General features: G+C 42.9%; 1 protein-coding gene across 3 annotated transcripts; it reads right to left on the bottom strand.

Moving 5' to 3' along the window:
- Window positions 1–370: 370 nt before the first annotated feature.
- uba1 (ubiquitin-like modifier activating enzyme 1) lies at window positions 371–24,024 on the bottom strand. Of its 3 annotated transcripts, none has more exons than XM_062540630.1 (26): window positions 23,790–24,024; window positions 17,667–17,783; window positions 17,032–17,090; window positions 15,621–15,789; window positions 14,512–14,646; window positions 13,428–13,534; window positions 12,999–13,089; window positions 11,506–11,638; window positions 11,086–11,183; window positions 10,709–10,855; window positions 10,039–10,215; window positions 9,550–9,657; window positions 9,338–9,418; window positions 8,747–8,899; window positions 7,913–8,078; window positions 7,555–7,751; window positions 7,216–7,280; window positions 6,371–6,566; window positions 5,783–5,857; window positions 5,237–5,426; window positions 4,772–4,872; window positions 4,328–4,420; window positions 3,605–3,796; window positions 3,378–3,479; window positions 2,235–2,335; window positions 371–1,927 (listed from the first exon to the last, which is right to left on the bottom strand). In XM_062540630.1, the coding sequence occupies exons 2-26, from the start codon at window positions 17,781–17,783 to the stop codon at window positions 1,792–1,794; spliced, it is 3,189 nt and encodes a 1,062-aa protein (XP_062396614.1). In that variant the 5' UTR covers window positions 23,790–24,024; the 3' UTR covers window positions 371–1,791. The 3 variants fall into 3 exon arrangements, with proteins under 3 accessions (XP_062396614.1, XP_062396613.1, XP_062396615.1); XM_062540629.1 differs by lacking the exon at window positions 23,790–24,024 and adding an exon at window positions 21,339–21,582; XM_062540631.1 differs by lacking the exon at window positions 23,790–24,024 and adding an exon at window positions 21,339–21,582 and having other exon boundaries at window positions 4,772–4,860.
- Window positions 24,025–24,850: the final 826 nt, after the last annotated feature.

The following is a 24,850-nucleotide window of genomic DNA, read 5'->3' as shown; positions in this document are numbered from 1 at the left end:
TTGTTGAGCAGGATGGATGTGATGAGGCATGAGTCATTCTGTCAAGTCCTCATTTATCTGTTAGTTAGAACTAAACCCACAGAATGTTTCATGACTCAATCCTGATAGATGACTTGTATGTGGTGAAGACCTTAAATTCAATCTGACCTACACTATGTGCTAGCTTGGCTGAGCATAAAAACAAATATTTTATGAACCACGAGTAGCAAGACAATACAGCATTCTATACATCTCACACCTACTGCAGCATCTTGCGCCCCCTCCTGATACAAGCCTTGTGGTTAACTGAATTCACCACACCGTTAAGACAAACCCTTGAATAATAAATAACTCTGACATAAATCAAATGAAAACACCCAAAGCATTGATGTTCTTTTAACAACTTTATTCACTATCACACTAAGTGCTCCCATTACAGAGTAAAGTCACCACCTTAATTTTTGTACTGTACTGTTTTGAGTTTTAACAAAATAGAAAGAATACAGAGTTTGTTCTACAAGGTGTGTGTATGTGTGTGTATGTATGCATGTGTGTGTTTGTGTGCGCGCCAGAACTCCGAACCCCCCTCCCCTCCCATAAAGACAAAAAAAAAAAAAAAATCAAATAGAAATTGAACATAAAATAACAAAAACAAGAACAAAATAGTGGAGGAAAAGGAGAGAAAATGTCATGTGCAAGTTCCTGCCCAGCTCTGAGCCCAAGAGAAGGCAGCGAGGCCAAGGGGAGTTCAGACTGGGTGGCCAGACCAGAGCGGAGGGGTGAGATGAAGAGACCAGGTCACTCTGCACTGCCTCTGGATGCTGCACCTTTAAGTTACCCCTCGGGGGGGCAAGAAGGGGGTCTTCATCTGACCAGAGAGGGGGGAGGAGGTGTGTGTCGTTGGGATGGGTTGGGGTTTGGGGGAGTACTTTCAAGATACCCAATCTGGTCCAGATAAGACAAATAAAGGCAGTGACTTTGGGCAAAAAAAGTATTTATTTTTTTTCTTCAAGAAATTCTCATACATTTCAATTTTGTATCTTTCTTCTTCTCCAGTGCATCATTTTCTTTTTTGGCATCAGTCGATGGCTAACTGCACGTTATGAAGCTCTCAGGGGCTCTGTTTAGAATGCAAGGGAAGAGGGAGCCTGAAAAAATTCATCTGGAGATGGTGGGGGAGCGCTTAGATAGAGAGGCGTGGAGGAGAACAGAAACCGCTTTCATTTTGTACATTTTCTTTCTTTCTTTCTTTTTTTTTTTAACAAGACAGGAGCCTTTCAGAGGGAAACTGCGCAGAACAGGAGTGCCGACGAGCCAACCGGGAGAGTCGTACATATAAAGCATTGCGTTAATATGACCAGAGTTTAAACAACAGCTACTGTCAAAGATTCAAAAAAATTACATGCTGCCCTCCCCCGATCCCACAAAACCCTGAACTCACTCAAACCCTGTGACCCCCTTACCAGCCAACCAAGTTGATGCATTTATAAAAACCTCTGTGCCCCCCAATTTAATGAGTAACAAGGGGTGGAGAGTGGTGCTCAAAGGGGGGGGTTGTGGGGGAGGGGGAAAACCTCGTTATTAGAACAATAACCGATAATGTTTTTTTTTCCCTCAGTGAAGAAAAAAAGGGAGACTAACCCTCAAACTATAATGGCACCCCCTCCCTTCCCACCCTCCCCCGAAAATTGTTGTTTGGGCTCTCCCAGCTATATCCATGCTCTGATTGGTTCTCTTTGTCTTGTGAATTCCCCGAGCTCCACTGACCCCCCCCACCCCCCCGCCCACCCGTCCTGTCTCCGCCAGGGCCGCTCAGCGAATGGTGTATCTGACGTAGGGCACCTCCACGTCCTCGTCCGTCTCGTCATTGCAGCAGAGCTCGAACACCAGTGCCTTCACATGCTTGCCCAGCTTCTTCTTGGACACCTTGGTCACAATCTCAGTCATGCTGTAAGCAAACAAGAGAGGACGGATCAAGACAAAATTCAAGAGGGTAAATAAATAAAATTTTTCTAATGTGACTTTTTGATGTGACATTTAACGATATGGAAGTAAGGAGCACACCTTCAAGCAGAGGAAACCCCTTCTTGACATTACTTTTTGCTCATAAAATTAGAGTGGTGTCATGTGCTTACTTAAGTTGAAGTCTGCTATTAACTTGGAACTTCAAGATGGCTCACTTGGAATATTTCCATGTAGCTTCTGAGTCATTGTCAGCAATGCTAGGCTAGAATGTTGTCATGCTAGATACTTACGGAAGGTCCAGCCTCTCTTTGAGCTTGGCAGCAGGCATGAAGAATGAGTAGAGCATCGAGACCCCCTGGGACAGCATGGTGATCTCTAGCTTGTGTTCATCCTGCACAGGGGTCACATATCACAAGAAACAGTGAGAAATGCACAACACTTCTCAAACACTTCTTTTTAAAACACAACACTACAATTGAACAACAAAAATATGAAGTCTTACCGCATCAAGACATGCTAAGCTAAAACCATTAAAGTGTAAGTGGAAAAAAATATATTTTTCTGAATGAAAATACATCAACTAAGCCACGGAAGAAGTATTTTTCGTTGGTCACGCAGTACAGAGCTAGCACGGGCAAGAGCTACAGTGCTTCCTCGTCTCATCACACAACATCATTAAGAAAGCGCTTGCCACCGCAAACATGCAAAGTATGTCCTATATATATATCTTAATTTGTCTTAAAAACCGAATTAGCTGAAAACACCTTCAGAAAATGTCCCTGCACTTCCAATCAACTACTACAGTAGGCTATTAATCAAACGTCTGTCAAAAAAAAGAAGCAAACAACGAGTCACCATAATTTAAATGATATTCCCGGCTTAATCCCTTATCTAGGTTTTGTGAAATACCCCTCTGGAAGGGGTAAGTGTTCATAACAGTCTTCTTTTATAACCGTCGGGTTCGTGAACCAAGTTGTTGGTGCTTCGTTTTATGTGTAGACACCTAGAGCAAGCTGCTGACGAGGTTTGGTGCTGTTTTGAGCAATGTTAGTGCCTTAAAAATACGAATTTGAAAGCGTATGGCTGTAAGCCCTATGTTAACCCACTGTTTGCTATTTTGGGCTGTAGCTCCTGTCCGTGCTAGCTCTGTACTGCGTGATCAATGAAAAATACTTCTTTTCATTCATAATTTCGCCACCGGACTTACACTTTAAGGGTCATAATAAAATATATTCAAGAAAATATGAGAAATGAGAAAAAAAACGCTTTTAGTCTAGGTCTAATCCATGCACAGGAAACTGACCGATTGAGTTATTTCAGACACAGAAACACTACCACCAAAAGAAAAGAAAGGAAAATGATCTTCCCAGCAAGAGAGTCATTTAAAATGGCGTGCAGACTAAATAAACAGCACAGCGAGTAAGCTGGTGTACCTTAAAGTAGGCGAGGAACTCTCTGAGGGTCATCTCCTCCCCACTGGGTTGCAGACCTTTGACCTCAAAGCGGTCCCACAGCGTCCAGTCAATCTCGTAATACTGCCGAAGAAAAAGCACAGGTGTTAGTTGTAGTTATACAGCCATGTAAAAATGTGCCACAGCTACCTAGTTCATGCTGTTAATTTAACACTAATTTCAATCAGACAGCACATGGTTCTAGCTACCTTGTGTTTGGGTGCTGCGATGGGCTCGGAGAAGGCGAAGAAGGGCAGGGCGAGGTTCATGAAGCCGTTCTTGTAGGCCTCTAGGTTCTTGTGCTTCTGGACCACCTTCAGCAGCTCCAGACACACCAGGCCCACCACGGCTGCTGTTGTCGTGGCAATGGCTGGAATGATCTTTCCAGCGATGAGCTTGCTCTGTTGCCATGGAGGGAAAAAACAGACACATGTGGTTAGAAATCAGACATAATGTGCCGAGATGACACCTGCACTAAGCTATGCTAAGAACACATGGTATGGTATCAATCCAAGTGTAACTGGTGTATGTGGTGCTCACAGGCTGACAGAGCAAACATTGGAAACACTCTAGCACACTCCAGTAGGTGGCAGTGTTGCATCTTAAAGCTAGCTTACCATATACAATCTATTTCAAAAGCTACAGTATCTTCAGCTGCATCTTGAACATAGCATTAACAATTGTCCATGTCCAATATTAGCTGCGTTTACTAGTTATTTCACCAGTTTTTATTCCATTATATAACAGCTTTAGGAAGAAGAATGAAGACATTGAGGTTCAGACACCAAAGTTCTCACACTGTTCTGGGAGGAGGGTGGGGAAGAACATTATGTTCTCCTGCAACTCTATATCTGTCAGGGGAACTAACTTCACAGCAACATCTCCTATCCGCCTGATGCGGTCCGTCCTCTCCATTGCAGCTGGTGGCCTACCTTGTGTCTGTCAGCAGGAGGAATGTCATAGTTCTCTGCCCTTGAGTTAGACGCTGCTACAATGAAGTCCATGTGGAAGTTGTCGTCATCATCCTACAAACAGAAAATGCATTTAAAATGAGATGTGTCAACTAAAGTGAAATGCCAAAAAACAAACAAACAAAATACAGACTGAATAAATGAATAAATGTAAGCGTTCAAATCCGATTATAGAGTGGAAAAAGGGATCTGCATGCCTTGGTATTTTTTATACTGACATCCTCAGAATCGTGTCATACCAATTATGATTTAAGAAAGCGACTTGTTCCCAGAGGAGTCACAAAATCTCATGTTCCTGCCTCTTACAGAAAATTAACGGAGGGGCTTTTCGTCAACATACTAGTGTCTGGTCTTTAGAATTACACATAATTCTTGGGCTCCCTAGAGCAGGGAGTCTTCACGTACCTTCTCAAACTCGATGGGACAGAGTTTGAACTGGGACGCAGACTCAGCGGCAGGCAGCAGGGTCTTCAGCTCCTCTAACCTGGAATCATCTGAGGAGAACCCTAGCACATTCAGTTGCATTACACATCTCAGTTGTCCACAGCATGGTCTTGATAATACGAAACATCCTGAAGGGTTATCCCCCCCCCCCCCCCCCCCAACAAACCACATAAATGTCATGGTAGCAGCTGATCTGCAGTTTGCTAAAACTTGGTGGCAGGTATGGTTTTAGACATGATGCAACCCAGGTCTGAAACAGACTAAACAGATTAAACTTAAAACCAATAAGTAATTAATGCAAATCAGAATGGGGGGGGGCACCACCACAGATCCGAATTAAAACCTGACAGATGGTGCTCGGACAGCATTAGAGGTCCAGCCATTTTGGCCCTTTGCCTCTTTGATAAGCCCTCGTCTATCACTCACCCACTGAGGCGTGTGAGCTCTGGAGCTCCTGGTCCGAGACGTGGATTTTGACCCCAGACTTGGGTGTGAACGTGGGCACTTTGATATCCTGCAACAACCGGGCGACGTTGGCGCGGTCTCTGGAGACGGGCATGCCGTAGGACTGGGCAAGCAGGTTGGCTCCAGCCATGACGTAGTCCATGTGCAGATCCTGCGAGACAGCAGCGGACAGGCAAAGCAGTTCAAGTCAGTTCACCGACTTCAACACACCCACACAAACACGTTGGGTGCCTTGGGCCTTACTGTGTGGCTGGAGTGATACCACAGTGATTTAGATTAGCATGGTTGCCTTCATCACAACTAGGGATTAATTATATGAACACAACTGGGTGAATTTACATGGTTTGCTTGTAAAAGAACATTTCGACCAATGCATGACAATTTACAATCCCATAATCCATCAAAGCACAGGAGTCTTTAAAATAATAATAATAATAATAATAATAAAAAGAAACAAGATGTAATGCAGGACATGCTTTCTAACATTCAAGTGTAAGTAATGCTTACGTTGTTGGTGTCAAACTCTAGTGGGTGAGGACACCTCTTTGGACCAGACCAGAATGGAGCACCTGAGCTGGTGAGCTGTCAAGAAAATTAATTTTGGTTAAAAACCCAAAACATTTTATATAGGGCTACAAACAATTGAGATGAGTCTCAAGTTGCTTTACAGTGAAGTGACAAAGTTCTCCCTGACAAAAGCTGCAGTGAATATTCTCAGGGTATGCACATGCAAAATAAGTAGCTTGTCAACCTAAATCACGCTTGAGTAATTTTAGAGTAAAGAAAGGCAGTTACACAGTCACAACATTGCATCTGTGCTGATCTTACTGACAATACTATGATGCCTGCCTTAGAAGTGATATTAAAATAAAGTTTTCCCTGGGGAACAACATAGGTTTTAGCACCTACTAGAAATTGTGTCACACAAACATCTTACTGAAACTCACTGAACTGTACTGTAGAACTATTATTAAGGCAAGATGCCTATGGTTTTGATCGCATTGGTTCAACACCCCTGGAGCATGCACACTAAAAATTCATTTCAGCACCATTTTGTTACTCTGGATAACAGCACTGCCAGGTGTGTTTTCTTACCTGGTCAGGTGGGAAGTTGTGCAGCAGCTGGCGGATGTTGTTGTTGTACTGGCACTGCCAGTGGTTGCGTGCCCAGGTAATGCAGTCCTGCCAGTTGCGAGGGCAGTCCGTCACCAGGCTTTTGTAGACGGCCTCCAGGACCTCCAGAGGCTGGGCACCGGGCAGCTTCAGAGTGCGCTCCATGAACTTGGGGTCTCTGTGGACAGGGAGAGTCATGAGGCCTGGGCACACTTCCATCTGTGGGCTTACTGTATTGTCTGCTCTGTGTAGCATCCCTTGGGGTTTTTTCCCTTATTTACTCGGCAAAAGCTCTGCATGACTGAATTTGGTACCAGAATTCAGACGTTCAATGTTGTCGTTTGGTGTACATGTTTTAGCCCCAGGCTAAACAGGCATTCACAACAAGAAAAATAACGACGAAGATAACTATAACTATAACCATAACGATAAAAGCATTCATAAAGTCTCTCCTTGTGTTAATGAATGTGATGGCTAAAATGTGGCTTTGATTTGCTGTTAGCTTATTATTGTTCTCAAAATCAGTCTGAAAGCGACCCGCAACAATATTGTTGATGTCGTTATCATTACAGTTTATATGTGAACGTCATCATTTCATATTAATGAGAACGATATTTGTTTATAGTTATTGTTATAATCATCATTCTTAGTGTGAACGGCCCTTTATGTTTAGATATGCTGATGCTGTTTATTAACATCTATTGCAGTGTCTAGAATGACTTCCGGGACTATTCAAGGCATGAACTGCCTTTCTACTGGTTCTAATGAAGTGTTCAACTTGAGACTTTTTTCAGTGATTCAATCAAGCAGAAAAGAGCTCAACTCACGTCAAGTACTGCATGGCGTTCTCTGCCGGCTGTTTGAAGAGTCCCTCAAACTCATCACGGGCCCACTGAAAACAAAAACACTACTGATGAGTACATGGGCACGTCTCAATAGCCTAGTTAATGCTGGCAACACACTATACCCAATTTACATCAGTTATATCTATTCATAGGCAGTGTCCAAGACAATCAGTAATATTATTAAAAAATTCTGACATTCAATGATTCAGAATCACTACAGCAGGACATCACTACAGTGCATTGTTGGAAAAGAGACGCTGTAGCTTGTCCCTGCACAGTTCAGACACATGCGTCGTACGACACTGTGTGCGTATTAGTCACCTGCAGTGTGTGTTCGATGGCGTTGGGAAAGTTCTTGAGTGTGCAGATGGGGATCGACTTCTCTGGTGGGTCCTGGCTGGAGCTGTAGGATTCTGTGATGAAGGGGATGACCACCTGTACGTTCCCTTTGGTGCCCAGAGTGCCTGACTCCAGCAGAGGCTTACGGTAGTACACACACCTGCGGTCCATGTACATACCTGAGGGGGGGGCGGAGATAAGGACAAATCATTGAAACACACAGAGAAATGGAGAGCAAAGAAAAAAAACACAAAGAGAAAAGTTACACCAATTACAAATAGCTACACCAGCCTCAAATTAAACCCAGCTATGTCACCCCCCATCCCCTCCATCTGCTTACGGGCATCAACGTTGTCCAAAGCGTTGGCCACACCGTCGAGGCTCTCAAAGAAGTCGTCATCGTAGACTCTCTCTGTGTCAGGTCCGACCCGGTTCTGGTGGCCGGTGATACGGACAGACGGGTTCATCTGCTTCACAGCAGCTGCGGCCGTCTCGCTCTTCATCTTCTGCTCAGAGAACAGACACATGGCGTCAACACACAAGGCAATCAGGGCTGCTGCTCAACTCATTTGGACTGGCTACCGAATACACCGTGATTCTGGTCACTCAAAGTTCTACAGGAAAAATAACTTTCTTTTCTATTAAGATGCCCTGTGCATGATTTCTCTTGCGGGCGTAAACTCACTCACTGTCCTTTACACATACATGACACATGGTGTCTAATGTTTTCATTTTTGCGGTTCCATAAAGACTGTATTTCCTCATACCAGTCACATTGTAATGCAGTTTAGCCAGTTTGCCTTGTGTGCAATCTGCTTGCTTTTACAAATTACTGTGTGTTCACAATTAATCCTTTAACACACTCAGACAAGACAAGTGAGAAACTAAAATAGACCCCTTCTCTGACAAGGGTCGGGTCAGTGCAGCAAGAAGTGAAAGTAGAACTGCTTTACATAAGAAGTGCGGTTGAAGAGAACTAGGTCGTGTGCATTTCTGCTGCAACTACTAACAGTCTACTTAAAAAGTGGAAAAAGACACTATGGACTGGTGACTGTAGTAAAAAAAACTCTTTTGGAAGTTTTAGATAGCAAACATATTTTAGAAGTTACTTGGCTACCTAAGACATCAGATGGAACAGACACTGGCTTCTGTCAGATGTGCGTCTGAATCTCACCGTGACATCCCAGGGTCTGAAGAGGAACTGGCGGTTCAGGTTGGACTTCTCGATGGTGTCCATGTCAGTGACGATGATCTCACCCTCCCCACTAGCCAGGCCCATCATGGCAAAGTTCTTTAGCAGTTCACAGCCAATGGCTCCAGCTCCAACCTGGTGACAACAGAAAACAGCCACTTAACATATACACCAGCGAAACCATAACACCTGTATAAATACAGCATATTAATTAAACAATGTTCATGCCAAAAAAGATCTAAAGAAAGGCAAGATGTCCATGTGGCTGTAGGCTGTTACAGTTACAAAACAGTGGTGGTAGAAAACAGCCACTTGAACAGCACAAGTCCACTCATATCTCAAGAGCATTAACGGTAAACTTAACGATTGCTGATGAGGTGGGATAAACTCAGCAACATCTTTTATCCGGTGATAAAGGTGCACGTCAGAGGTCAGATGAAATCTGAGTCAAAACTGAAGCTCCCCTCGCCCCATACACATGTGATACAATCAATAGGTAGTTCATCTGTAGGCGTGACACCGTCCACGGCGCTAGTCATGCATTATTCAGAAAGGAAACGGGACACCTCTTACCAGGAAGTAGCGCTGCTTGGAGAGCAACTCCTGAAGTTTGGTTCCAAATACAGCAACCTGTCCATCATACCGGCAATTCCTCTGAAAAAAAATAAAAATAAAAAAGTACTTCAGACATTTTAAATACCTTCATTATGTGAAAGAAAATGGCAAAGCCATAGACAGAGAGGGAGATGTTTGTTTCTATGCTACTGAACTTCCAGATGACTTACAGGTGCACACTCCTCCTCAGTGGGTGTGGCTCCCTCGGCCTCGGGCAGGCACTCCAGAGCATCATAGTACAGCCACTGCATGACTGGCATGAACTTCCCAGTGCAGGCCTACAGGAGCACAACACAACGCAAGTTAATGGGGGAACAACACCAGATCAGAGTGGCTATGCTTCATATATCCTACAGATATCACTTCAGCAGCAGAGTTTGGAACATTCTGATAAGAAAATGTGTTCATAGACAATAGCACTTGGAATAACATTTTTCAGAATATTTATTCGAAATTATTTTAATCACACTTGTGTAACGGTGACTTGCTGAAAGGATATCAAAGACACATTTCCAAGCAAAGGAGGACAAATTTGTCTGCTATCTCTTGTACATCCACTCTCTGTAAATCACTCTCACACACACAGACACAGACACACACCCTCTTTTCAACACCTCACACTTGGAAAGCTGCAGCCGTGAGCAAGTAGTTGCGCTCACCTTCATGACTTCCTGGGCAGCCAGCCCACCGATGAAGGCGTTGACGGGGGCCAGGTCTCCGGCGGACACTGAGGCCAGCTTCTTCAGGAGCGCCTCGTCAAGCTGCTCCTGCTTGGCAGAGCCAGTCTGAGCGCCGTTCACCTCTCCAGCCAGAGCCACCAGCTCGTCTGCGTCCGCCTGCCAACAAACACACACCAAGACGTTTTCAAATTAAGCTCGAGTCAAGAGTGGAAGCAAGGGTTCTCAAGACCATTTGAGATGACTAGTTATCTTCTTTTAGTATGCGTTTTGTATATAACTAGTTCTTATCAATTGTGTAAATTTACAGACTGTAAGCTAGTTCCAAACAAAGTCTGTGATGCTTCAACATGATACCCTAACAACTACTTAAGAGAGTCGTGTATAAGACCTTATTTAGTTGATTTATTTATAAGGTACAGAAATCTTTTTTTTAATTAATAGATCTCTGCATCACCTACAGATCACAAAAAATGACTTGACAGAACTGGATAAAGTGATCAAAAATCATTTTGTATATCCAAACCCCTCTGGAGAAAAGAAATTGGTAGGATTCTAAACACTGTACTATATGTTTCAGATCTACCACTCATCCTGACCCCTGCACATCCGATACCTATGCTACTAGACCTAAAGGCAGCAGGAGACTTGCCTGGTTCCAGGGCTTGGGTAGCCGGCTGTGTTTCTTCTCGAAAGCGTGCAGAGCTTGGAAGCCCACGTGCAGCTGCCCTGGACGGTCAAACTTGGCAAAGTCGGTCAGCATGAACTCTGGCTCGGCCAAGGCGGACGACAGCGATTTCTGCAGAGGCAAAAAAATAATAATAATAATAAAAGATTACCAGTGGTCATTTCTGACGAGTCATTCTCCATTCGGGACCTGAGCGGACCAGGGAGTCCGTGTCAGCAAAAGCTCATTTGTTCAGGGGCCGTCTCATCATTCCAAATCACAAAGAGATGAGACAGCGACCTCATTTTGGGAATTGGACAGCATAATGAGAACAGGAAACAGAGGATGGGGTGGTGACTCACAAAGGAAACCTTCTTGGGCATCTTGACCTGGGAGACAATGCCACCACGTACGTAGTCGCTGAAGGAGGTTGTGTCACAGATGCTGAATGTGTAGGGACCTGGAAGAGAAGAGCATTATTAATAAAAGTGGGTTTGTGAAAAGCAGACAGTGAGCATCGGAATGGCATGCATTTTCAGGGATGCCTTTGCAGCATTACATCTGCCTAAACATAACATAAACTGTAGCTGAGAAAAGGGATGTTAAAGATAAAGTCTTAATGTAGCTAATGGCTGTTCTTACAGTTACAAGGAGTGCACCTGTGTTCAACTCTCAAATGGCTGCTTTGTTTTTGTAAGATGATCCTTTGTGGTTTGGGTGAAAAAACGGTCACCACAGCACCTCGTTGCAGGTGAGACTGAGCACACTTGTTTCTGACTTACCAAGGGATTTGATTTCTATTGGCTGGCAACCGTTGAGATCCGTCATGCCCTGGACTTCTGTGAAGGTAACATGATCACCACTCTCAAACCCGTGACGAGCCTCATCGAGACAAGTTACCACACCAGCAGAGTCCTAAAAGAACAACATATAACGGTTAATGGCAAGGGCACTCAACGGCAGGTGCTCCTGACAGAAATGCCATATGTATTTGTAAAAGGACCTCTTTTCTCTATTCATGGGTTTCATCAGGTCCCTTTCCACAGGTGTATTAATCAAGCACTATGCAATCTGCATTGATGATCAAGGTACTTGATTCTATACTAGAGATGCACCGATCGATCGGCTGGTGACCGGAATCGGCCGATTTTCACGTGATCGGCCATGACCGGCGACCGGCCGGTCAGTCTGAGACATGCCGATTTTATGCCGGTCAACAGCTGAACCACACGCGCTGTCAACAAGCAGCGACATAGTCTAGGAGTAGTTATACTGCACTTAAGGCGAGACACAGCAGGAATAAACATTTTGCTCCGGTTTGCCACCTTAGAATGTATTCTTTCGCACTACTACAACAACAAAGTCCGATTTTCACATTTAGAGGCTTAATTTCATCACCTTTTGTCTACCGCGACCGTGATAAAAAAACATATCGTGTGGTGTCGTTGGAAAGCTGTGTTTCTCCTGCATGACGTTATGGCATCCAAATATGGACACTTCCTTTGTATCCGCAAGCAATCGCGAAAGTTCAAAGAAGAGTGAAGACTGAGACATGTCATTGGCTGTGTTTCAAGGCTGTTTTCTCAAAATTAGTTTTTTTGCAATTTTCCAACATCTCAAGCCTATGTAGCACCTATGTATACCAAATTATCCAGTAACATTTATCAGTAGCATATTCTGATAAAGATATTTACAGTGGGATATTGGATGTGAGAAGAAAAACATAGGTGTTCCCACAGTGCATTTCTATTAGGCCTAGTAGCCTAGTGTGTGATATTAATGTCCCACACTGGAAATACTGCAGCTGAAGAGGACTTGAAGAAGAATCTGTCTATTCCATTTTTTTTTACCAGCCATTGATAAGTTGATTACATTTCTATATTAACATGTTGTATTAAAGAAAAGATAGAAAATAACTATTTGTGTGTGCTGACAAGTGGTTAGAAGAAATTAAATCGGAATCGGCTAAAATCGGTATCGGCCGGTCAAATTCTATGAAAAATCGGAAATCGGCCAAAAAATTGCAATCGGTGCATCTCTATTCTATACACATGAATATACTGGACGTCCCATCAACCTTTCAAACCCGGCTATCTAAGAATTCATCTGCATGCTGCCCAACAGCTTATTGCGAGCCGAGTACTGAGGAGAAGTATCGGCAACAAAAGAGGACTGAAGTGACTGCACGAGCACAATGCATCAGTAACAATGAGCAGGCAAGCTCTGTATTGTATTGCACTGCTCTACACTGAGGCTTGAGTGGTGAGTCACTGACCTTGGTGATCATAGAGATCATGGCGCTGAGGGGCTCTTCTCCATTGGGGTCAAAAACCACCATCTCCTCCCCAAAATCACAGAACAGCTGCCTGTTAGACCAGACAAGACGAGAGAAAACAGAATTACAATGTAGGCTTCTAACAGAGAGAAACTTCTAATGTCAAATATAGTCAATACTGTATGAACCAAGATGCTGCCATCTAAACAAAAGAAATAGTCATGCTCAAGTTCTGAGTACTTTGGAACCTTAAGAACCCCAATAACAAAGGGGTGAGACCGACACCCAATTTTAATCTTTTATCTGGTCATAAAACTTAAATGAAGTGACACAACGGCTGAAAGTCAAAACAGGCCAAAGCCCAGTGTGATGTCGTGGCCTTGCTGCTTAATGGACTGAGGCGTGTAGTGAAGCGGCGAGCCCTCTTACCCGAACAGGCCACGCGTGTCCGCTACGATCAGCTTGATGCCCTTGCTGTGGCAGAAGTCCCCAACGCGCAGCTGCTCCTCCATACTGGAGTTGGTCAGCACAACCGACTGCACCGGGAAAAAAACAGCCATTAAAACCACCATCTTCACAGACAACAAAGCTAAAACATGGAAAACAATAGAAAGGCCTGACGTAATTCCAAAGACTTTAGGGACACTATTTAGTTAAAAGGGAAGAAACCACATTCAGTATCTAGATGCAGTGAACATTTTTGATTGGGCAACATTTTAGCCATGTCGCCTTTTTCAAGTCGGGTTTTTCAAGTGTGCAGTTTCTTCCCTTTTTACTTTGTAACATATCCGTGACCAGCACCTGGTAGAAATGTATACAGTGTGCATTCACTCTTCCCACAAAAAAAGCATCCTTTTAGAACAAACTTTTGTCTATCCCATGATGCTCCAATCTAAGCACAGGAAATACTTTATGGTATGTATGTAATGTTACTGTTGAGCCTTCTGGAGGTCTAATGGGCCTAATTCAATGTGTTGGTAAAAATGTAGTATACCATAAGTGAGACAAGAGATCCAATCAAAGAGACGAAGTACACTCAAGATAGACGTTTAATTTAGCTGTATAGGAAGCCAATACGAAGCACAAGGCACTGCAGCATACGTCTCTCTGACTTCACACAGAACTATCCAGGGGTTTAAATACATAATAGATTGTGGCAAAGCACAAATAATCATATAGTGAGAGTGGCAGAGTCAGAAGACATCCAGGGCATATATCACAAAGAAGGCGCATACTTTAGTGTCAAAGTGACCCTACATTACTAATGAGAAACATAGAACATTAAACATATAGGAACATTTTGCCATTTTCCACTTTTTCTCATCATTGAAGGTGCCTGCTTGGCAACCCCAGTGAAATGCTATCGAATGCTGTTCTTTTTTGCCCACAAAGTTTGCTTTGTTAGTTATTGCTTTTGACGGTAAATAGGCTCAGCTGTTGATTGGCCACTGTGTGAAATCTCCAACCTACAGCACCAGGAATCTAACGTCTCAACACATTTGAAATGGCGCACCTGGAACTGGGTGAGATAGTCGTTGGTGAGGGTTCCGGTGTAAGCGGCCACAGGCACATAGCTGTTGAGCTCGGCTAGCCTGAGCTGGCTGACGTCAGCGCGGTTCTTCCCCAGGTCCTCTTCACGCAGGTAGAACTGCAGCCAGACAACAGAATGAACACATGAACACACACATACAGGACAAAGGCTTGAACTTCAACCAATGCCACAGCACAGCTCTCTAAGGCCTCATTATAACAAGGTATAATAAGACAATACAGACAAGAGCATGTACCAGTTATGTGTACCTCTAGTGGGCAAAGTAGGTCAAATGCAAACCAAGTCGTATATCATGCAACTGACCCTGTACACTGACAGCTCATTTTAAAGTTTCCTGGAGCTCTTGGCCATTAGATTCATTGCTTTCTCAAGTTTACCAAGTTTAGATACAACATGCCTTGTAGTGTTTTGAAGTCTTCTCACTATCTATCATTCACTGAAATTTCTCAAAGTGCAAACATAAGGCTTGGCAATATAGTCAAAAAAGGAATCTTTCTTTTTAAGTTTGAAGTTGGGAGTGCCACCAGATGACAGAACATTTTCTACAGCATTGGGCAGACAGTAAGCGTAGACTGTCTGCAACAGAATTAGTTAATCATGTGTGAGATGCGACATATTTATATGTTACTCTGCTATTGTAAGTAGCAAGCTTGTCTCCAAAAACGATCCCCAAAGAGCTATATCTATTGACAAGTTAATGTTTCCCGATTCCTGCGAGATTTGGTGGGGCAGAACTCTTGGAAGTTTTCATGGCTAGTTTCCTCCATAGACATCTATGCCGTATAGCTATGCTAGGTGAACGATTCACCCATTACAAATTTGTTTACCATCAAATTGGATCCTATAAATTGCAGCTCTCTGGCAGCTTTGAAAAAACCACAACATTGAAAGCGGGAAGTGACTTGTCAACCAACAAGTGTTAAATCGTAAATTAACAGTAACTCCAGATAGGTGCTGGTGCTGGAGTGACAGCAGAGTTAACCTGATACAACACTCTGCCCTAGTGATACACAACATCATCTAGAGAACAGCAACGAGAGGGCCAAGAGCTGTTGTGTGTGTCCCCTGACCTGAGAGGAGAGGTCGCGCCACTCGGCCACCCCTTGGTCGTGCAGGGTGACGCTCTTGACTCCGGCCAGGATGACATTCTTGGCGATCTCAACACCAAGGCCACGCATTCCTGAGATCAGGACATTGGAGGTCTGCATGCGTTTCATGGCCTCATGGCCCAACACGTACCTGAGGATGCAGACAGAGGAGTGTCACAAACACACACATATTTACATATTCACACCTCATCCTAATCATGTCAATTAGACAGGTACAACCTGCTCCTTCACTGGGGCTGGCGCGCACACACACACACACACACACACACACACACACACAACAATATAGACAAAGTGAGTCACAAACACACACAGAAAGAGAGACCTTCACACATACAGAGCTCATCTCAAACATGCTGACTAGGCAGGGACAACTCACAACATCTTATGAACACACGTTAAGGTGTGTGTGTTCATAAGATGTTATGAGTTGTCCCTGCCTAGTCAGCTCTAGGAGGATGCACCTTTTTCTCCCTCACAAAGGTGTTCATAACAAACAGCCATCAATCGGACGGCGCACTGCCACTTCACCAATCTGTTCGCCGTTGACATTACAGTGCAGCATTAGACCAGAGCTATACTGTGTACGCATCTGCTGTGGCCTGAGTGACCTATGTCAGAGAGTGTGCGCATGCCTTTGTGTATACGTCAATGTAACATCCAAAAGTCTGCAAACCACAGACTGTGCTACAAGGGTACCAACTGCACCTACACATGGACTCAAAGCAGACAACGGAGTACAAGACCAACTACGTGTCTGGTATCTGCAGCTGTCTATGCGCGAAGACACAAACTAGTGCCTGGCAGCCAGATTGAAATACGAACATTAATTGAGCCAAAAGCTCTTGAGAAATCTCTCTAACACCATAGCAATTATATATGTCTTATTGTGCCGTCATGAATGTTTTCAGGGGGATAACAATCTTTTAGGGGGCTACAGAGACAAACTCCATTGTTCGGACTATCCTCAGAGACACTGAGGCACCAGCCAATCTATCTCAGCCGCAGATAGACGATCATTACATGTTTTTTTTTTTATTAAAATTCAGTTTATCGCTTCAAAGGTTATCAACACGTATCAACATATCTTATAACAAATCTCATCTAACTGAGCATATCACAAATCTTTAAGAAATTCCTGCCAAACACTTGATAACATCAAAAGGAAAGGAATTCATCTGATCCGATCGATGGCAATCTCGAGAAGAAAAACAAATTCAATTAGCTTCTCTAGAAATCCTCTGGGAAGTATCAGTGTCTGCAAAAAGTAACCAAACTGAACCAACAAGCAGACCAGAGAAGCGAAGAGAGTTTTCTGTGCTTCAATGAAGTAGGCATGCTGCTTCATCACAGGGATAAAATAAGAACTTACAGCTGTCGGGAGTACAGGCCTTCATCGATCTCAGCATCACTGCCATTCTTAGCCATGCCCTGTGGAAGATCAAAGGCAGTGAGCACATATCAATCCAGTCACAGAACCAAAACTGTACTTAACAGTACTGTAAAGGTTATAGTGGATTTTAGTTTAATCCTGAAATTTCAACCGAAAGCCAAATATCCCCATCTTTCTTTGAGTAGTGTATGCAATTTGATGCAAAACAAGCAATTAGAAGTGATATCAACCCAGGTGTATTCCATTATCAATGTTTGGGAAAAAGAGTACAGATTTCATGGAGGGTCATTAAGTTGGAGCATACTTTTAGTGTAAAAGCTACCTACTAATGAGAAATGTAGAACATTGAACCATACTAGATTATTGGACGTAGCCTACTGTTTTATCCCACTTTCTCTCACTACCTGCAAGGTTTGTCACTGCAAAATTGCTTTGAGCACATGAGTGCTGATACTGTACAAAGGGTTAACAGTGCACACATCCATTTTTTTCTACTGCAGTTTTTAACAAATTAACACTTATTATGCAGAGATATGGGGTAGAATGGATATATACCCATCATTCAATGATATGGGTTTCTGCCCATATGGAGGCTTGAAGGAAAAAGCTCTTACGTTAGAGGGTGTGTAGGAAGGTTCAGTTCTGACAGAGTTAGAGGAGGAGCAGTGGGATCCCGTCTTCGTCTCTGATCCTGACAAGCGACGCTTCTTGGACAGCGGCGAGCTGGACATCTGCGAAAAACAGGTGTTTGTTTATTTTCCTACAACAGGCCGTGTTCAACAAGACTCCCCAGCTGATGAAAACAAAAGACTGCTGGTCCTTCTGCTGAACCTTCTAGGTTCTAATGGCCAACACAGCTCTATCAGAATCAACAGTGGAATCCTATTGGTGCCAGCTGGACTCAAGGACTTTAACTGCTACATTCTGCCTGGCCTGACTTCTTCACAACAGGGGCCCCAGCATAGCAACAACCAGCCATCATTATAACACGGACTACACAATATGGTCTACTTTTAGGAGGTGCTTATCAAATGGTCCATAAACTGTTGGCAAAGCAAACATACAAGAATATGAACACCGCAGGATCAATACCATTAGCCAATAAACTTAACACAACTTGATCGTTTCACAATGTTATGCCATAAATAAGACCTTAAAAGTGCCTCACTTTGCTTCAATATTAGGTCACCCATAATCTAAATCCTGTCGACGCTTGAAGACACACAATGCTAGTTTCGCACCATATCCAATTACCCATCCCCGTGTTTCATCGAACAAAGTGCGACTTCCACCACTGCATGAAGACTAAATGGCAATGCAGTGTTTGGCCACTGATCAAACTCCCTGCTTTGCCAACACCACAGACTGTATGCCCCCTGTGGCTCTGTTATGAAGTGGACAGCTTTTTTAAGTGTAGCCTTCCTTATCACTGAGGATAAGAGAAGAAGATTAACCCGAGACAAGGATGACAGGCGCCACTGTGTTAAGAGGACAGCATACAACATAACACAGCAGAGAACTCGCTCCTCTCAGCTCATTTAACTTGAGCGTAGGCCATCACACGGGGCCCACCCATCTTATCTCAACAGCTATTTTCAGCCAAATCATCAGACACACATTACATCTGAGAATCTGGGCAACTGCTAACAAAAAATTACTCAGATTGACTGCTTCCGGAAACTCGTTGTCGTGACTAACAAGGTTAAACTTAGCCTTTAATCTTCGTTTTACAGTGATCAATGCCGACTGTACATGCTCCTTGAGAAGGCAGCCAGCCCAGTTGCTGGAGAGCTCCTACTGTTCAGTGCAAACACTGCAGGTGCTACAGCAGCTGAAGGTGCAGTTTTATCCGCCCCTCAGCAAAAATAGAGGGCTGGGAAGGGCATGCACAATTCTGTGTCTGTATGAGCAGAGTATTGATCAGACAAACACACTAATGTACTGTATTTAGCAGGGTACAATGGAACATTTTCCTCATGCAATTTGTGCTGGCACCTTGTTTACTTATTTACGGTCACAGAATAGCCACTTTTACACAAAACTGCTTATCTATTACACTAATGAGCTCCCTACACACACACACACACACACACACACACAACTATATATATATAGTTGGTTTTATTTTAGTACCCTCATATGGTTACTAGCATCAGCCAGTTAGATGAACTGAGCTGATGACTGTGCAGACTTGATGGTCAGAGAAACAAACACCAATGACTGGTCAACCAACTTGCAAGTCATGTTTTACTTGGGGCCAATGTGCCATTGCTCCTAATTCAGAAGTGAGCCCTAGACTAGATACATAGATGTTTTAATGCATTATACAGTGAGTGGGTGTTTTGTCTAGAGAGCAGGTCTTGCAAAGATGCTTCAGAGCATTTAGGCAGCAGTTAATCACTTGAACAGATATGGCTTACTTTTTAATCGGTTTTCTACAAATGATTAGAAATTTAAACTTACTGCTTTTCCATTTCATTACAGCCATATATGTATATATATTTTTTTATTAATGTGTGGTGTGAGATATGGGTCATTTAGGAATGAAAGATCATATTAAAGACTTGATTCAGCACTGGACAGTTCCTATTACTGTTCACTAGTAAATATCCACTTGCTGAATAAAACGTTATCTAAGGTTTACTTGAAATTAGATATATCAGTATGTTTGCGTAAAGTGATGCAAGACCTTGAGTTTCCTAATAAGGATCAAGAGAAAAAATTGTAAACTTTATACCGACAGGTTTATTGCTGCAATAAGGTCACACATTATAGTGAAGTTGTTCCATGGGATATCAGACCTTTCATATAGGAACATACTTTCGTTTCCCTGTAACGGAAATGAAAGCATTTTCCCAAAGCAGGTGCACGTCTCTAGACACTGCGGTCACCATCCGGTAAAATAAGAGCTTTCTCCCATTCTTAATCGGTAAGCCTCCTGTCAACAGCCACAGCACTAGGACAGGTATTGTTTATTGAAACAACCGCGTGCTTTACGACGAAGGGCTCGCCCATTGTGGAATAACAAAAACGCTGATTCATTAAAAGCAAACTGCAGTGAGTGAGGTACGATACTTATGTGTCTCACTATTAACAGTTGGTTGCAAAAAATAAAAAACAACTAAACGGTTTATTACAAAGTGACAAACGATTTCTTAGATTTCCAAAAAAATCATCGTTCACAATCCCTGAAAAGAATGTGTGTTGTTTCTCACTGCTCATCAGTGCGACAAAACGAAAATGCGGTAAACCAAGCTAACGAGCTAGCTTGATAGGCAATATCATTTTTGACTACACCGTGTTCATTGTAGATGGGCTCGCTACAACATACATAAACAGCAACTTTGTATAGTATTTGGCCATGGCGGTTTACTTCCATCCGGACACAACTACCATGTCGATGGAGACAGGCCGCAAATTCTAGAATGTCCAGTGGCTCTCCGTATCGGGAAGAATAGAATCCATCACCTGAACGAACGAATAGCCTACAAAAATATTTGCAACTAATTTAATCTTGGGAGTGAATTGATTACGGTGAACATCTGTTCACACAGAGTACCACCGACCATTTCCCAAACGCCCTAAACGAGGTAAATAGATTGTCTTTTCCTTACTGTACGTTACATATGCAACCGTATAAAAAGATGACACTTCATCACAAGGACTGCATGCCGAGAAACACCAGTCAGAGGCGATCTATTCTAAGCATATGGTAGGGCTATCCATATTATATTGCTCAACATATTATCAAGGATTTCATTGACAGTTCGGTGAAGTATATTAAGCTCAGTGCCTCTGATGGCTAACATTAACTACAAATCAGGCTAGCCATGCTATATGGGAAACATAAAACAGCAACTGCCATTGCGGAGGCCCATTCATACAAAGCAAGTGCCCGCACTTGTAAGCTATACAACTAGGGAACTACATACGAAGATTAATAAAATAAACGAGTAACATAGCCACTATGCATGTGACTTCTGAGAAAGATAGAATTGGCTCATATTAAATGCTAAAAGCACATTGTTCTAGCTCGTAAATGAGGCCTATCGAGCTGGTGTTAGCAAGCTAGCTTTGAAGTTAGCTTGCTACACAGCGCCCCTGCGGTATTAACTAGTCACAGAAAAGTGACTGGTTCCCTTTGTTCAACGTCTTTGAACCTAATCTGTGTAAAGAGACGAGTAGTTTATCCTGCAATGTGTTTTGGATAGTCAATTCAGCTTCGAATTTCGCTGGATAGCAATCAATGGGTTACACAGCTTCGGTAGTTCAATGGTTTCGCTTACCAATAATCCTTCTCTGTCCACCCTCAGTGTCAGCAAACCGCTCCTCGTGTGTATCAAACTTCGTCGATAACAACGAGGACTGTATTTCTTGCGAGTTTAAAAACTGAAGTTCAAAACCACAACGACCACCGCCTACAGACCGATGCTGTGCGAAAGTCTTGAAGCTATACTGTCGAGTCACGGTATCGACAGCCCTATGTCCTGTAATTCGCGTTTCAGGGTTTGCTGGCTAAAGCAGACGGAACAAAACCAAAATGGCAGCTAAGGCACTGGGGGCGGAGACAGTGGTGAAATATTCAACAGGAAAGGGTTGTCCACAGTATGTTTGCAACAAACAACCTCGCTCATTGGCTTTAGAACATAAAATCAAGGAACACCCGCCTTCCACGGGCTAATTGTAACATGAGTGTTGGTTGGGATTATTATCAATTCATAACGGTCTTACGAAAACTTTTCCTAAATACATATGCTACATTCATCTAATTAAGACACACAACCCCAACTGGAAAATACTACACTGCATGTGCATGCAAAATGCACACATGGAAATCGAATAATCAACCCTACACTCGTTCACAAAATGAATAAGGTTGTGCCGTCACCATAAACGAAAGAGCAGGTTGCAACATGTGGTATATCCACTCATACAAATAGCCACAACAGGGAATACACTTAACTTGTGACTTAAATATGAACCAAGGAAAGGCAAACCTTAAACAATTACACACGCTTAACTCTAAAATCCACAATAACAGTACTGTTGTTGCCAGCTGCAACCGTATTCAAGAGGTTGTTTCTTTATATGAGCACTATCCATTAAATGGCAATTAGCTCAAACTTGAAAGTTAGTTGCAAAATGCTGATGAACTGCTTAACATCATGTTGGGGTGGACGTTTTAAAGCAAAGTCTGAAACCACTCGTCTAGGTCTATTATTCAAAGCTTATACAATGGTCAGTTTATATCACAACAATTGCATTCAGAGTTGTTAGTCAGATTGTTCAAGAGTACTAAGTTGTTTGGGTCTGGCAGGGTGGACAATTATGCTCATGAGGGATGGAGACGAATGGTGTGCCAGTGCATTTCTTGAGACCAATAAATACTGCGTTACTCCAAATACGATTAATAGTCAGTCCCAATTTTATCAAATAACAAATGAATATCAAATTAAACTCCAAATTACTGTATTCACTTGCACAATATAAAACCATTCGAGCTGACCCTGAAACAAAGTAGTTAAAGTAAGTGTGCCATAGCCACAAGTCAACATCGGAGGTCAGCTTACTTGAAGGTCTTGCAATGAAGCCAAGATCGGGGGGTTGGGGTAATGACAAAGGCCCAAGTGGGCCTTTCATTCTAAGGTGCAGAAGCAGGGAGGCCGGGTTGAGGGTTCGAGCTTCCTAACTTGTTAAAATAACCAGGTTCAAGTACAAAAGAAACATTTACCAACGTCTTTGTGTGCATCAACCACCCACAACCGCGTACCCCGCGAACTGTCCAGCTACCTACACTTTCTTCCGCGAGGCACTCCGACACTCACCAGTGAGTGGCCATCCCCAGTAAGCGGGCTAGACTCAACCTCTATAACGTTAACGACAAGCTAACTAGTGAGCAAGCCTGCTAGCGACCAATAATGCGATGTCTGCTAGCAAACACTGAAAATAGCCCTGCCAGCCAGTTTGCGTTCAAGAGAAAGAACTGACAATGGTAGCTAACTGGATGAATGTTGCTAACAATGACTACAGACCTTAACCTAAACAAAAGTTACCAAATTTGACAACATTGCACAGTCAGTAGTTTAAACCATCAGTTAGCTAGCTACCCACCGCCTCTTCTCGAATTGATGAGGCATGCTTGGTAAACTGGTCAGCTAGCAAAGGTTAATTGACAAAGCTGGGAGGCAACTGCGAAGGGGTAGCTATCAACACTAGCAAGCTATAAAGCTGTGGCGTTCGTGCAGCTTGTAAGTCATGGCATCAATTCTCCCTGCTATCTTGGGTTAACTGAAAAGAATACCAGCCAGTTGAGTAGCTAGCTAACGTTTATTGAAGGTTGGTGAAATGCGTATTGCTTAGCAGGCTAACGGCAGTAGCAAAACTATCGTCTACCAATATTCCATTATATCTTTTACACACACTTCTGCGGCTAGCAACTCATCTGACAGGCTAAACACTGGAACGTTGTCGTTAATTTTAACGTTATAACGACTGAAGGTTTAACGTTATCTGCGTGTTGCCAGGTCTTGTGAACACATGGTCCCTTGTCTTGCTATTACCCTAAGCCAGGAAACCAGCTGGGGTTTTGTTACTAAAGCCATAGCATCGATAGTTAGCTAACCCAACTCCTGCGAATTTTATTTCAAAAGAACAGGAAAAAACATCATGTCCGTTTCTACTCGACTCGGGTACACTAGTTAGCATTAGCTAGCTTGGCATAAGTATGCATAACTCACCACATCCGATATTACTCGGGCCTTTTCTTCGACACTGAAAACAAATTAAGCTCGTCGGCAGAAAGAAAATCAAAAACAGAGACTTATACAATCTTGTGATTAACTTTATCTGTGAAAGTGGCGGGAGCTCAGTGACTTTCCACTCAGATGGGAAGAACTGGACGGTTGCCTGACCGGCTATTCCCGCACCGTTAACAGCACTTCTCTTAGCAAATACTCTCCCCGCTTGGAGAACGCAGCAGCAACATGTGCAGAGTTTTGAGTAGAGATCGACTGAGTACTATTGAAATGTGGGAGGACGGAAATATCTGTTTTTCAATGTGTGAAAAAAGTACACCAAACTACGATATTTTTACAGAAAATGGTCATATTTATACTATACTTGGGGTCATTAAAAGAGTCAGATGCTTATTTACAAAAGTATTGGTCAACATTTAGTTTCATAACCTTTGCGCACCCCCACATGATTTCCAGTGAGCTAGTCCAGAGTTTATATATACTTTGTGCCATTTGGGAAATGTAGGCTTGATGTAGAAACTCGAGCAAACATGGAATCACTGAATGTTAATTTTGACTGGAAGTAAACGAAATTTAACACAATGTATAATTGTTAATCATTCATGCTTATTTTGGTGGGTCGTTAAATTGATGTGGAAAGCTGCGCATTAAGCTGTAGAATAAAAACAGAGCTTGTTCTTTGGAAGTGGTTAACACAGTTCATAGGCCTAGGCTAGATGAGCACACTAGGCAGAATGAAAACACAAGGGGTCAGGCGGGGTCAAGTCTAAAAATAAAAAGTGACAAAGGGTTGCTAATATTTATTTTTCAGAGTTAGAATAGGCTTATACTCAGCAGTGTAATTTCATGTTTGGTCTTGATTTGTTAATCAGATCTAGTTTGACAGCAAAGCATGGTAAGCTGTAGACTCACACTGCAGCTGAAAAAGATTTGTGAATGAGAGGTACAATAATAATAATAATAATAATAATAATAATAATAACAATAACAATAATAATAATGATAATGATATTTTTTACACAATAACACACCAAGAGGCCCAA

This window comes from Sardina pilchardus, chromosome 7 (assembly GCF_963854185.1).
Source record: "Sardina pilchardus chromosome 7, fSarPil1.1, whole genome shotgun sequence".
NCBI classification, from domain to species: Eukaryota; Metazoa; Chordata; class Actinopteri; order Clupeiformes; family Clupeidae; genus Sardina; species Sardina pilchardus.
This window is presented reverse-complemented; position numbering and strand designations above follow the sequence as displayed.

Coding starts and splice junctions, on each gene's coding strand:
- uba1 (XM_062540630.1), bottom strand. CDS start 17,783: ATGTCCAGCTCGCCGCTGTCCAAGAAGCGTCGCTTGTCAGGATCAGAG. Junction 9,658..10,038: donor CTGCCCAGGAAGTCATGAAG/GTGAGCGCAACT, acceptor GTGCTCCTGTAG/GCCTGCACTGGGAAGTTCAT. Junction 3,797..4,327: donor CTCCTGCTGACAGACACAAG/GTAGGCCACCAG, acceptor CCATGGCAACAG/AGCAAGCTCATCGCTGGAAA.